The 14986-nt window shown below is 36.2% G+C and overlaps 1 protein-coding gene across 1 annotated transcript in view; it reads left to right on the forward strand.

The window, feature by feature from the left end:
• PTPRQ (protein tyrosine phosphatase receptor type Q) overlaps nucleotides 1–14986 on the forward strand; it is a 125683-nt gene that overhangs the window by 85595 nt on the left and 25102 nt on the right. The window contains exons 45-52 of the mRNA XM_066183309.1: nucleotides 1867–2053; nucleotides 4277–4521; nucleotides 5144–5210; nucleotides 5785–5943; nucleotides 7175–7397; nucleotides 7830–7903; nucleotides 13286–13385; nucleotides 14163–14291. Coding sequence (XP_066039406.1) covers nucleotides 1867–2053; nucleotides 4277–4521; nucleotides 5144–5210; nucleotides 5785–5943; nucleotides 7175–7397; nucleotides 7830–7903; nucleotides 13286–13385; nucleotides 14163–14291 — 1184 coding nt within the window. The remainder of the gene's footprint in view (nucleotides 1–1866; nucleotides 2054–4276; nucleotides 4522–5143; nucleotides 5211–5784; nucleotides 5944–7174; nucleotides 7398–7829; nucleotides 7904–13285; nucleotides 13386–14162; nucleotides 14292–14986) is intronic.

The raw sequence follows: 14986 nt of genomic DNA on the forward strand, positions 1-14986 counted from the left end.
AAAACCAATAAAGCTGTCACAATCTTTTTCAGTGAAATTTTTAGTATATATTTTATTGTCCCAGTGGGGAATTTTTATGAAGACTTCAAATTCCACAGACTTTCAGTATGTATAACTTTACTCATTTTTATTCTCAACTGAGTATCTTTAAATATTTATTAAAATGGCATCATCGAACAGAATAATTCAGGTTTCCTCTCTATTATATACTAAAAGTCAATAATTAATATTCATAACTGAATGTATTAGGAGTCTGCTTAAATTACTAGGATGTGCCTTGCAGTTTTAAGGATCAGAAAAGCTAAAAAGTATTCCATTATTTTTCCTTCAAGTCATGTTTTAGTTTGTCTTACTGTCTAATATAATTAGAAGCACTTCTGAATAAAATATTCCTGAAAATGGGTAGGGAAAATGGAACTTAACCATTAAACTTCATAAAGAATAGAAATACATTTAATGATGTAGTGCTGTGATTGCACTTGAGCTGTTGCATAAATATTTATATGCCAGATTTTTGATAATCAGAAAAAAGAAAATGTTTCAGTTCTTAATGGCCATCCCAGGAAATGAATGCCTGTTTAATTCATCAAAAAGTTTAGTTCAGGTTAATTCTCAGTGGGGATATATGCCTATTTGTCAAATCAATTATATGCTTGAGCTATTCTAATGTTTTATCAGCTGCATTTAATACAGATTTTTTTCAGTAGGAAAACTACTGTACAGCTACCTAATTCTCTTTTCAAATTACACTAAAGAACCAATAATAAAAACATTATTAACTGAAGCAGTGGGAATATACATAAACACAATTCTGTAAATGGTACTTGAAACACTAAAAAAGCATCCATTATTTTCCTTTTTCTTCTTTTTGAAGCTACCACTAGAAGTGATTGGTTGGACGTAAAGTCCAACACTGGAGATTTTTCTGCAGAACTTCAGATTATTTGAGATGTAAGGATGAGAGGTATCCACAATGCAATCCAACCCATAGCCTGCTCTAACACAGAAACAAGTGTACCTAAAGTATTCCTCCAAAATTATTCATTATCTTTTTCATATAATATCCAGTGCTGAAAATTGCTCAGCAACCCTCAATAGATTATTTTAGTTTATACCTAAATCATTAGTCATGGCTTTAGTTATGTTTTTAGGTATATCATTGCAGATTTTGCAATTTTTAATTCTAGCTGGTTTTTGTGTAAGTAAAATTTCTGTTTGTATTTTTGTGAACACTGCAAACAGGGGGTTATCTTCAATTTATTAGCATCATTTTTTAGAGGATCCTTTTTATTTTAAAGTTGTTACTCGGTCTCCTATAATCCTCCCCTTTTTAGATTGAACCTTAAAGCTTTCCAGCTTTCCAAGTGGGATAATTAATCCTTCCCAACTCATAAAAATAAGCTTCTATTAATATATCCGAAGAAGAACTGCACTTTCTGCTGTTGTATCAACATTATATATTGCTGCCCAACTTTCTGATTATATTCCAGTCTTCTGCTACATAGCTGCTCATCTTCTGGATCTTTGCCTAGTTTGATGCTTATTTCAGGTAACTATAAATGCTCTGACCCAGTGCCTCCAAATTGTTTCACATTTGCTTGATGAGAGACAGCACCAACAAAGAGCCCATTCCCTTAACCACATACTACATGAAATGCCAAAAAGACAACACATGGGTTAGATGGGAGTGTATTCCCCAGCGCAGTTTTATACTCTTGGTATCCAGAGACTTTTTGTGAACCCTTCTATAAAACTAGTTAGGAAAGTGGAAGAATAAAAGTTAAATAGGATGTTCAAATAATATTTTCCTGCTTTTGCTGTTTCAAGCCTTGAACAACTTCTTTTTATTTTATTATTTTTTTACAGGTGGATAATGACAACTATAAAGCTCAGTTTTTGAAGACAAATGAGGAGGATAAAGTCTTAGAAATTTCTGATTTGAAAGCATTTACAAGGTATTCTGTAGTGATCATTGCCTTTACGGGGGATGTTAATGCTGCACTGCTAGAAGGCAAGGCTAGTTCCCCAGTAATTGTCTCGACTTTTGAAGCAGGTTTGTAGTTTTTTTCTACTTAATACAGATTAAAATTCACTGTTTTTCTTTAATTTGACAAATACATGAGGACTTTGAACACAAGGTGGGCTTTTAATACAGATTTATCCTCAAAATATTATTTTCTTTAATATTTAAAAAGGTGTCAGACAACAAAAAAGGATGCTTATAAATACTAAGATTTACCTTTAGTTACACTGGGATGCTACCTTGCTCCATGTAAAATTTGGATATGTGGAGCATAGCCAACTAGATTTCTTCTACAGCCAATGAAGACAGAGGTTCTATCTATACATTGGCATGTATATATGAGATACCTGTCTTAGGCAGGGATGACTCCCTTGTGGAGGTACCTGTTAAGAGACTGTGGAAAACTCTATACAGCATCCTTGGTTTTGGTGCAAAATTTAAACCTAAAGAAATAAGTGAAGTGAATCTTACATTTATAAATGGTATCTGTGCAGACCTGAGGACATTATCTGTGTATTCTCAGTGGGAGGAAGTTGCTAGTGAAGGCCCATAGGAAACTCTGCTTGATTCAGCTGTTCCACAGATTCTAAACAATCTGGAGAATGAGCTAGATATTAAGGTGACAAAAGTAGATGTTGCTGCTAAGTTAGTCAGAGAAGTAAAACTGGGAGATGAGGCATTACAGAAAAGTAGATAGCATTTGCATATCTTGGAAAACTATAAATAGTACAAAAATATAAATATGTACATGGGAAAGACATAGTCCTAACTTTACATACATAGATCATGGTTATTCTCTGTCTACTGTCTTTGCTGGTTTTGAATAGTTTTCCATTGTTTAAACAAACCAACAAAAATATTTTCTCAAGAGGTAATAAAGTTCTGTTTCTTTCAAACTAATTATCACCTATGTATAAAACATAATTACCTTATCTCTAGTTAGGTCTGCTGCAGAACAACTTTTTTAGTTACATACTCAGGTTAATGTCAGATTCAAATGTACTACACAGTGACTTTATTTATCATTTATCTTTCCTTTGATGTATGAAGATTCCAAAGTCCCTCCTGATATGATATATATATATATATTTATATATATATATATCTCCAGTGCTTTTCATAAGTTAAATTCTAAGGATTTCATTACTTATTTCTATCCCTGGAAGATGAGATGCTCTTTTGCTGTGGAAAAAGATTAAACTATATGGTAACTGGGTCTATTCTGAGACAGACAGCATCCTGTGGTACCTTTCCTGGTAGCCCTTTTCTTTATGTAAATATGTGACACATTAGGAGGTGCAGTAACTTTAGAGAGGAGCAGTTATTTTTTTCCATCTCATCTTGTTTCTTCTGGTTTGTACAGCTTAGTTTATGGCTTAGTTAGGACCAGCTGACACAGATTTACTCCAGAGAAGCCTCAGTAAGCATTTGTTATGGTATGGTTTAAAAAAATCTGGGAAATAGGACAACTGCATCTAAATCCTTGGCTGAGGGAATGTGTTTACCTTCCGTCGTTTGATTTCACTATTTAGAGGTCATGCTACATACTTGTCTGCTCAGGTAGAGCAATAAATATTTAGCTGCCTGGAAAGAATGTTACAGCCTTTTCCTTCAGATAGGGACATTGGGAAAATGATTTATTCCTTTGCTGTCTTGAGAATAAGCTACTGGGATCAGCATTTGACAAGAAACTGCCTCCAGGAAAAATGCGTGTTGTGCTTGTGTCTGGGCATCAGTTAGTGGAAAAAATTTTCTTAAAGATTTAGTTGTGATAAGCAGAGACTTAGGAGCACAGCAGCTTGTTTATATGTTGGGAGGAAGCTTGCTGTTAACAGAGGAATACTCTGCTGTTTTCAGAAAGGAATACTCACTGACTCTTGCTTCTTCGATGTCAACCTGTGCAAGGATTTGTCTACCCCAGATGTGTTTCGAGGTCTAATGATGCTTTCAGGCTTTTTTGAGTAAAAAAAACAGAAAAAAAAATTTCTGAGAAAAGACTACTGAGTCTAATCATTATTTTAAAAGTTTGTAGCATTTAGTCCCATCATTAAGAAAAGGATTTCAGTGGATATTTGACTTTTAATTGTGTTTATGGATATTTGCATATGCAATAAGTATTTGAGAATTAACAAAAAACAGAAAATATCAGTGAAATAATACTGAGATCAAAAATATAATTTTATTTTTTCGGGTTTTACTCTAATAGTAGTAGTAATAAACTGATTAAGTGGGTCATTGAAATATTTATTTCAGTGCCTGAGGACCCACCTAACAACATAACTTTTCAGAAGATACCAGATGAAGTAACAAAATTCCAAGTAACATTTGTGCCACCATCTGAACCAAATGGAAATATTCAAGTGTACCAAGCTATGGTTTACAATGAAGATGACCCTGCTGCCATCCAGATCCACAACCTTAGTGTCATTGAAAAAAAAGATCAGTCAGTCACTGCCATGATAGAAGGACTAAAAGGAGGACATACCTATAATGTCAGCGTAAGAACTGATCCATGGGGGGGCCGCAGGGGGGGGCGTAACTTTTTTCTTTGATATAAGTGTGAGATTAGTTTTGAACTTTGGCTGAATATCAGATTTTCATGCCAAGAATGTTATCTGGGGTGCCAAGAGAGGTAAGTCTGAGGAACAAGGGGAGCAACGAACAGGACAGAATGAGTGGGAGCACAATGTATCACTAGTCTCGATGACCAGTTCACGTGCTTAGCAAAGCAATTTGTGACACATAGTCACAAGCACAAGACTAAATTTCTCTCTTAATTCTAGTACTGGCATTGCTCACTGGACATGAAAGGTCCAGTTCTGCAAGGGGAGCTTGCTAGAAGTATGTGCATGAAGTACTTTCAAATAGTCAGAGACTGGGACATGAGAGGATGAAAATCATTCTTTAAGTGAGCTTGCTTACTCCTTTTTTAAGACCTACATTATGAGCAATGAAGTGTTACCACACTCAGGATTTCAAAGCAATATAAAGTAAGTTCTAGCCTAGTGTGAATGGTGAAAGGAGTGTTTTGGCATTGATTGTTGCTACAGATATATCCAGGACTGGCCAATATGAAGCTATCACAATACTCATTAAAACAAATCTTTGGGTTTTTTTAAGGTGTATGCAATTAATGGTGCTGGTGCAGGGCCAAAAATTCAATTGAAAATTACCATGGATATCAAAGGTATGTCCCATAAAGTAAGCTGTATCTAAAATCTGTATAAATTCTGAAGAAAGTGCTGTGAGTACATAGCTGTGTGCCTCGAGCTACCATTTAGAGGCCACGTAATGTAGGAACAACAATATATATCATTGATCTCCTTGAATTGTAGTGTTTATTTTTGCTGATCATTTGCTATTTGTGTCAGAATTATATTGTAAGCACATGCAGAGTCACTGAAGTAATCATGTCAAGTTCACTGTTTTAGTTGCCATTAGCAAACAGCTTAGAATATGATGTAGGAATAGCTAAGTATGCAGTATCACAGTTGTCAAAATAAAAAGTCACTGATTGATCTTAATTGAAAAATTAAAACTCACTCTTTTTATTGTTTTTCTTTTTAATTGAAAATTATATATGTAGGCATTTATCAGAATATAGTTTTCAGAGGCTTAAGACAATAGGTAGAACATTAAGTTGTCCCTGAAAATATGCTGGAGATTTTTTTTTGCATTACTCAGCTGTGTGCCTGAACAATGTACCTGCAGTGAAAATATTGTGAAACAGAACTCTGTGGTATATCTTTGCTTAAAAACAGAACCACCAAGGCCCAAAAAGAAACCAGCACCAGTTTATGATACCAATGGAGCATTACTCGTCACAGCTACAACAATTACAATCAGAATGCCAATATGTTATTACAGTGATGATCACGGCCCTATCAAGAAGATACAAGTTCTTGTTGTGGAAGCTGGAGGTAGAATTTAACAAGTTCCCTTGAAAACTATTTTCAGGTTCAGGCTGTTTGTCTTTTTCATTTGGGTTTTCTTGGGTTTCGGTAATATCATTTTAGAAGACAGACGCCAAAGTCACTTCTGCTGTGTCAACAGCCCTAAGGGCACACAATAGCTGTGGGCTGGGTACTGGATTCTGAGAATGCTTTCCAGTGAAGTGTCTTCCATGCTGCTTGAAGCCACCAATATTATCCCTAATTTTATCACTATAGTTCTTTATTTTCTGTTTCCTTGGGAAACAACCTAACATTCAACATTTGTGAGTATAAATAAAGATGAAACTTTGGGGGTTTGGCAAGGTTATTCTTCTGTTGCTGTTAGTGTTGCCTGTAAAAGAATGCAGCCATGTGCAGTTGATATTTCCATTTCATTTCGGGGGCAGCAGGAGTTATATGAATCCCTTCTGTAGACTGTGGGTAAGAATGTTTATTCCCTTGTACGGGCTGATGAACATTTGCTCGTATGAACAGCTCTGTGAAACCTTTTGAGTAATTGCTTACCAATGTGAGTGGGAGTTTTCTGATAGAACATCATATGGTTAGGCTTACTTTACCTAAGAAGCACAAACTCCAGGTATTTAAATACCTTCTTTTACTTGGTTTCCAACTATTTAAGTAAAGTATGCACATTAAGTAAACTCACCTTAAGTGTCTCACCTTTTGCTGAATTTTGCATTTTAGCACAAATCCTAATGACATTTACTTCATAGCTATTGCTGTGATGATTCTCTTGAACTTAAACACAAACAAATACCATGCTGAGTAACATTGTGAAGATTTTTCTCATGAGCTGCTGAGTACCATGAATGTATGGAAATCTAGTAATTTAATTTATGAAACAATCCTTATTGTATTTAGACTAAAGAGTTTTCGCTGGCTTTGCTAGCTAGCCATGCTCAGTTTCAAAGCCAAGTGTCTTGCACAAGTAATATACTCTACAGGCAGAACTGCTGTGTGAAATTGCTCCTCAAGTTTTCTAGATGTGATTTAGTTGGCATACTCTGAGTTAGAAAAACATGGATAGTGTGGATAGTAAGGAAATTTGGGGTTAAGTGCAAGTTCAGTTATAGACTTACTTGTGTAAATTGCACCAATAGCATGCTAAGCACTTAAAAAATAATTTCCTATGTAACTTCTTTAATTGCAGTCTGGTTAGAATGTAAATTGTATGAATTAATTTTTTTCTTGACAATAGCTCAACATGATGGGAATGTTACCAAGTGGTATGATGCCTACTTCAACAGACCAAGGCCATATTTTACAAATGAAGGCTTTCCAAACCCACCATGCATAGAAGGAAAAGAAGATCTGAGTGGGAAAGAAGAGATATTTGTCATAGGTGCTGATGCTACATGTCTGATACCAGGCAGTCAAGACAAAATATGTAATGGCCCACTGAAGCCAAGGAAGCAGTATCTGTAAGTACATTTGTCTCCATGTTTGTCCAAGAGAAAGATTAAAGTGCAAGATAGATTTATGCAAACACTCAAGACATATAGTTAAATTAGAAAAGGAGGAGATTGAACTGATCACCGTATGTGTTTAATTTAAATTTTTCTGGCTGAGCATAGATATGAGAGACAAATTTTTTACAAAATTTTTCAAGCAAAAGAAGATGCTTACTGAGTTCTAAAATTAAATAAATCCAAATTCAAGATAAGTCATTCACATCAGGGTTTTTTATACATTTAAGACTACATTCTTGATGTCTGTCCTAATGCCACTTTTGCAGGTGAATAATGATTTTAAATTAAATTATACTAAACTTATTTTTGGTTTGTAATTGAAACCATATTTAATAAAATGCACATAAACTTTATTCCATTAGTTTTCCTGGTTTTCTTTCACAGATTTAAGTTCAGAGCAACTAACATTAAAGGGCAGTTTACAGATTCTGACTATTCTGACCCTGTCAAGACATTGGGTAAGAAGACTGTCATTTACTAAAGTATTTCTCTGTTTCTAAAGAGTCTACACAATCCCAGGTTTCTTTCCAGTACAGTGGTTTCCATGAAGTCAGTAATCTCTATGTTTGTTGGATGTAGCTTAACTAGAATGGCTGAAGAAATATATCCATTGTCTCATATGTCCTTCTGAGGTTGTCAAGAGATTCTACATCAGCCTGGACTGTTGAATGAAGAGGTGGTATTGACAAACTTTGTTTTCATAGATTTAATTATACCAATAAAAATGTTGCCAGGATAGTTCATCTTGCTTGCCAGTAGCTATTTTGTTTGTGCTGTTTTCCTTTTCTGTTGGATGTATAACTAGTACTGGATACTCTTGGCTGCATGACAAATTGGCTGGGTGGCTGGGCCCAAAGAATGGTGATTAAATGGTGGAGTTTCATCCAGCTGGCAGCTGGTCCCTAGTGGAGTTCCCCAGGGCTCAGTATTTGGCCAGTCCTGTTTAATGTCCCTGTTGATGACCTGGCTGAGAGGATCTAGGGCACCCTCAGTCAGTTTGCAGGTAACACCAAGTTTGGGAGGAGTGTTGATCTGCTGGAGGGCAGGAAGGCTCTGCAGAGGGATCTGCACAGCCTGGATCAATGGGCCAAGGCCAGCTGGATGAGGGTCAGTAAGGCCAAGTGCCGGGTCCTACACTTGGGTCACAACAACCCCATGCACTGCCACAGGCTGGGGACAGAGTGGCTGGAAAATGCCCAAGGGATGAAGTAGCTGGGGATGCTAGGGACAGTGGCTGAACATGAGCCAGCAGTGTGCCCAGGTGGCCAAGAAGGCCAATGGAATCCTGGCCTGGATCAGCAATAGTGCGACCAGCAGGAGCAGGGCAGGGATTGTCCCCTTGTACCTGGCGCTGGTGAGGCCACACCTTGCATCCTGTGTCCAGTTCTGAGCTCCTCAGTACAAAAATTTTGAGTTGCTGGAGGGTGTCCAGGGAAAGAAAATGAAGCTGATGAAGCATCTGGAGCACAAGTCCTATGAGGAGCAACTGAGGCAGCTGGGGTCATTTAGGCTGGAGAAAATGAAGGTCAGGAAAGATCTTATCACTCTCTACCTGAAAGAGAGTTGTTGCAAGATGGGTGTCAGTCTCTTCTCCCAGGTAACAATCAATAGGACAAAAGGAAATGTGGTGGTAGGGGAGGTTTAGATCAGATATGAGGAAAAATTTCTTCACAGAATATGTGTTAAGCATTTGAACAGGCTGCCCAGGAAAGTGGTAGTCACCATCCCTGGAGGTATTTAAAAGATGTGTAGACGTGGCACTTAGGGACAGGATTTAGTGGTGGCCTTGGCAGTGCTGGGCTAGCAGTAGGACTTGATGATCTTAAAGGTTTTTTCCAACCTAAATCATTCTGTGATTGTATTCCAGTGAGGCTAATGGCAGGTCATCTGAGGGCATGACTCTTTAGCCCCTTCATCCTTTAGATATAGACCAAGCTCCATATAAATTAATAAATTACTATTGTCTAATAGAATCCATCTGGTTCTAAAGTCACTAGCCAATAGGCCAGCAGTTATTTGGTCTGAAATCAAACATAAATCCTTCATGGCCATGTTGATATACCCCCAAAACTGGGAATGACGTCTCTTGTAGCAGATTGTAATAAGATCTGTAAGTTCTTTTAATATATTTGTAAGTCAAAAACTTAGCTAAGCTTTAGTCCCGACTTTCTGGAAATGGATATCAAGACAACTGGATGAGTACCCAGAAGAATTTTAGTGGGCACATATTTTTCATTTGGCATTCTTCTTCTGTGATATGAGCTCCCTTATTCATCTAATCCATTTTAGGAATTTGTTACACGATCTGATACTGAAGACCCTGAAATGCTAATTCACTACCTGAATATTCTAATGCTATGGAAAGTGCAAGATAGAAGTTGTCTTTATATGTTCTGAGTTTTAAAGGTTTTAGCAAATGAAGCAAATATTTTTTCCCAGTAAGGAAAATATAGTGTGTCCAATCGGGGAAAAAAAAAAATCTGGAAATGAGTCCAACTGTATCTAGTCCTCTGGGCAATTTTCTCCTTTCTAACAGAAAAATCTGCAATACATAGTGGCAGCCATATAGTGTAATTCATTGCCTTATGTACTGTCACTGAAAGCTTGTGACATTTTCTACCTCATACACAATAAATAAGCAAGATCTGTTTGCTGAATAAAATTTAATAGGGAAAAAACCAAAAGAGGGATAAATTCCTCAGATATCCATGTCTCCTCATCCCATCCAATGCCTTCTGTGTGGAACTTTAACATCAAGCACTGCTTTTTAAGGCCAGACTACAGCATACTTTTTTCTGGTCTTAGCTTCTAAATTTCAGAGCTTCTAAATTTCAGAGTAATTCCATCTTACATGGAATAGATAATCAAAAGCTCTTTGCATGCTTTCTTACAAGTTCTGGGAAATCAACATCAAATTGATACATCCCAAGTGATGTAGGTACTGCAGTTGAATGGTCCTGAAGCTAGAGCACTCTCTTGAGACACATTGCATGAGGAACGCTGCTCAAGAGTTTCCTTATAGAACATGCTGAGCTCTAGGAACATTCTGATTTCTCTAGAAATGTAACTCAGAAAATATGTCAAAGAGTCAGCTTTTATAAATCTTTCCAGTCCAATTACTTCTACTGCACTGATAACATCAACTGCTCTCCAGGAGAAACTTATGCTTCCTGAAATCCAAATTGCAATTTAATTTTAAATCACTTAGCTTCTTTAGTAACAATCTCTGAAATTTGTGAGTTTCCAACATTACACTTTCATTTTCTTAGCTAAAACCTCAATCTGAGTTGTGGCAGAAGTATTCATAACAGTTCAAAACCCCTACATTATTCTGGTTTCTTAATCTACTGACATAAAACATCTTTGAACTGGAAAATCAGCTAGTTAACCTTTTGGTGCAATTTAGTATTATGTGTTTGAAGCAGAAAAAATATGGAAAACTTTGGAATTTCTTTCGTGAGACATGTCAGATGCTCTTGTAAATGATAGGAATTTTGTCAGGGAGGAACACTGAAGCAGGAATTATGGGAATATACAGCTGCAATAATGTTTTTTAATTGTAGTAAAGGATACAGAGTGTACCACAACCTTCCTCTTGAGTTAGAGAGTTGGAGTTTCTTCCTCCCAGTCCATGACTCTCATTGCAGAGTTAATGTCCATGCTGCAATGAAAGGTTGCCCTTTTTCCATGAGATGATTAAGATACAGTGATAAATATGGTTTAAACTTGTAATACATTAAGGCAGCTTGTAAACTTTTTGTAAACTCTGATGGCTGGCTCAGTAAATCACTGTGGGGAAACTGGTAGTCCTGTGTAAGTGTACCTTTTCCATGTTAAATATAAATCTGATGAGACAGGAAATAATCAAAATGGGCTTTCCTGACACTGTCTTTTGCATAGAAACCAACCTTATTGTATTTTATTATTGCAGTCTGTTATCATCATGTAATGAGTGCAGCACTTCAGAATTATACATCATGATATTCTCTATTTTGTCTCCTTTCCCATGCCCATGATTATCTCTATAGACATGTTTACAGAGATATGTTTAGTCCTCCCCTGTTGTATGTAAAGAAGCATGAGAAAATGTTTTTTTAATTCTTGGTTGGCATTATAGCAGCACTGTTTTGTCTAATAACATCTGCATTTTTTTGATTAACATTAATTGTACATTTTAACAGAGACTTCACTGTTCAGTGCAAAATAGATAGAACTTTTGTTCTTTGAACAAAGAGGTTTCTTTGGATATTCTTCTGTTATTTCACTAAATTGTAAATTTAATAAATTAGTATCATTGCTAATAATTTTGCCCTATCACAGTGAAAAGTGAATGGCAGGAAATTTTTCATTCATTTTCTCACAGAAACATTTTTGTATGTACTTGCTTTTCTATTCTATTATCTTTACCTAACATTAAATTTTTTTCTTACCTTGTAATGTCCAGTGTTGCATCTGAAATTTTACTTGTGGAAGGATTTTTTCAGGTGGTTTTCAATCTATACTGAATTCTGTTGTCTGTCACGTGATACAGGCCTGATACTGCTTATTCATGTTGATATCAGTCTACAATAATCTCACACTTCTGATAAATTTCCACCTAGCCTACTGTTTCCTTTGCTGTATTATTGTAGCTGATTATTCCTGCCTACATGTAGAACCACGCACTTGTTCTTAGAAAATTTCATCCCACTGTTTTAAAGTGACTTGTTCAGATAAATCAGGATCATTTTGATTTTAATCACATCTGGACTGTGTACATCAGTCCAGATCATCTGCAATATACTCCCAAATACAAAAAGCACAAAACTAAGACTATGGTTATTTCCCAGTGTGTTCTTGGGAAGATGTGAGTCCTTGTCTGGGAAATAGTTTCATATGGCAGGAAGCAGTATATCTCCTTGAGGCTAAACAGGCTAAGTTTTTCTACAGTGGATCAGCAAGTGGAGGTGAATGTCAACAAAAGGGAACAATACCAGCAGTAGCATTCCCTTTCTTTTCTTATTTTCACTGTTGCCTAAGAGAAAAAGAGGGTGAGTTTTGTTTTAGGTACAGGATTACAGGAAGGGTGGGAAATTAAATGAGTCCCAGAAGTTTAGCATTATAGAAGTTCAAAAAGGGACCTAGAAACTACTAATCTAAATAGTTTATCGGTTTATGAATGAGCTTTCATTCTCACCTGGAAGGACTGATTAGAATACCAACACCTTTACTTTTCTATCATAGAGACCTTTATGATTACCTTTGACCTACTGGTGGTTATTCCTAACAATATCACCAATTCTCACACAAACCAGGAGCATGAGTTAATGGTCAATGAGGCAGATTAATCCAGAAAGTTAAGATCTCATCACTAGTTCAATTCTTTCAGCACTCTTAGAATACCTTTAAAAATAGTGTGTTTTACTTTGTCTATGAGTGGCAGCTGCAAGTCTCATTGCTTTAGAGTTGTACTCTTCCACCTGAGGAGCTGGAGCAGTCCTGCACAGAGACTGAAGCAGGAGCAGAACTCAGGTCAGCGTTCAGGCTGATATTACTGCAGTATAGATTGACTTTAATCTGTTTAGCAGGTAAAACTGAATAACACCAGGCAGCACCTACACATATAGATGCATTGCAATTATGTATTGGATAGATCAGAATGCTCTAGAAACCCTTACATAAACTGTTTCTGGTTTTGTTATACGTATCTTTCTGAAGCAGCTCTTCAACAAACATAAAATGGGTGCAGTTACACAAAGACTAAAAGGATCTATCTTTCAATATTCCCTAACTTCATACTGTCAGAAATTTAAAAATTCTGAAAAATCTATGATATATTAGCTTTCCACTTTCTGTTGCAGGTGAAGGACTGACAGGAAGATCTGTAGAAGTTGTCCTTGCTGTTACGTTGTGTATACTTTCAGTTTTTCTTTTGGTGGCTGCAGTATATGCTTTTGCAAGGTGAGATTTATATATCCTTGCCATAGCATGTTTGAAAACACTCAAAAATGGTTTAAAGAAGAGTTGAAATAGTCCTATAAGTTGAACTAATCTCTAATTTCAAAATGTCTTGATTTTTGATTGGGTTTTTTTGTTGTTTTTATGTAAGCAGAGACTCACAAAGAATTTACTGTAGTGAGGGTAACCTCAATAGATAATGAAAATCCAACTTCTCCAGAGGGTAAATCAAAAGGGGTAGCCTTTCTTAACCTTTCAGAGTCACTCTTCTATGGACAGATCAGAGTGTCAGCTGGTTGTAGTTATCATGATGGCTAATACCATCTACAGCTGAGCATGAAGTAAATACTGTCAAATCTATTTTCTGTCTTCCTAATAAATTTATTAGTTAAATACATTGAGGTCTCACATCGGGAACACAAATTGAGTTTTAATTCAGAGAGTGAACAAAATGTCCATGTAAAGAAGAAGACTGTGTACTGCTCACATGATGCTAGTTTTCTCATTCATCAGTTCTGTTCTTAGCTGCATTATTCAGGCATTACCAAAAAATATTTGTAGAAAAACTAAAAGAATACAGCATGTAGATCCTTTCTTCTGAATTTCAGACAATAAATTCAGTATTTGACTAAATTACACTGTTAGAAGGGAGACAAAAATAAAGGCCAAGGAAGGATTCCTGGCAACCGTTTTTCAGTTTCAGCCTGTCAAATCAAAGTATTGACATATGTGTCCTTAAATCTTTTGCATGTGCATTTTTCACTGTTATTTTCCATTTAGAATTCGGCAAAAGCAAAAAGAGGGAGGCACATACTCCCCACGAGACGCCGAAATTATTGACACGAAATTCAAACTGGATCAGCTGATCACAGTGGCAGACCTGGAGCTGAAGGATGAGAGATTTACACGGTAAGCATACTCTCTAGGCAAAACAGTAGTCCAAAGGGTCTGTAGCCATGACCCCTTTCTGACCTTTGCTTGTTTGGAAGTGTTTGTGCTGTTCTTATTTACACAGGTCACTGAGATCCTTTTTCAAAGAGTGACCTCCATCCTCAAGACACTTCTCACTAGCTTTTAGAAAATCACTTAATCTTAACTCTTTTTACAACAAGATAAAAATCTAAGTGCAAATCACTGTTTAATTGTGTTAGCCAAAGAAGGGCTACATATTTAAAACATGCAGAATTTCTGAAGTTTTTTAATGACCCAATTTTTTGGGTAGGCTGCAAACTTACGCAAATTTTCTAAAAAAGCCAGACTCTTAAAAGTCCGTGTCAACCAATTCAAGAACAAATCAACTAGCTCAGGAACAAATCTGTCATTGTTTAATTGACATTTTGAAAGCATTTTTCTTTTTTTAAAAAAGGGATTGCCAAAACATCTGGGTTTCTGCAGAGCTCAGTACACTGGCTATCCTAACATCTACTCATTTAAGGTGCATGCAGCAATTCATATTTTGTATCTGATGAGAAATCTTGTCACATATATTTATCAGAAGGAGAACTGCTTTTTAACTGCCAGAAATATTGACATTATTCAATAAATACATATAATGGTGATTATCAATAATATGTGACATCCAACTGCATTAGAAATATTTGGTG

The sequence above is a fragment of the Chamaea fasciata genome, unplaced genomic scaffold, assembly GCF_029207755.1.
Source record: "Chamaea fasciata isolate MVZ Bird 193981 ecotype frontalis unplaced genomic scaffold, bChaFas1.0.hap1 SCAF_5, whole genome shotgun sequence".
NCBI lineage: Eukaryota > Metazoa > Chordata > Aves > Passeriformes > Sylviidae > Chamaea > Chamaea fasciata.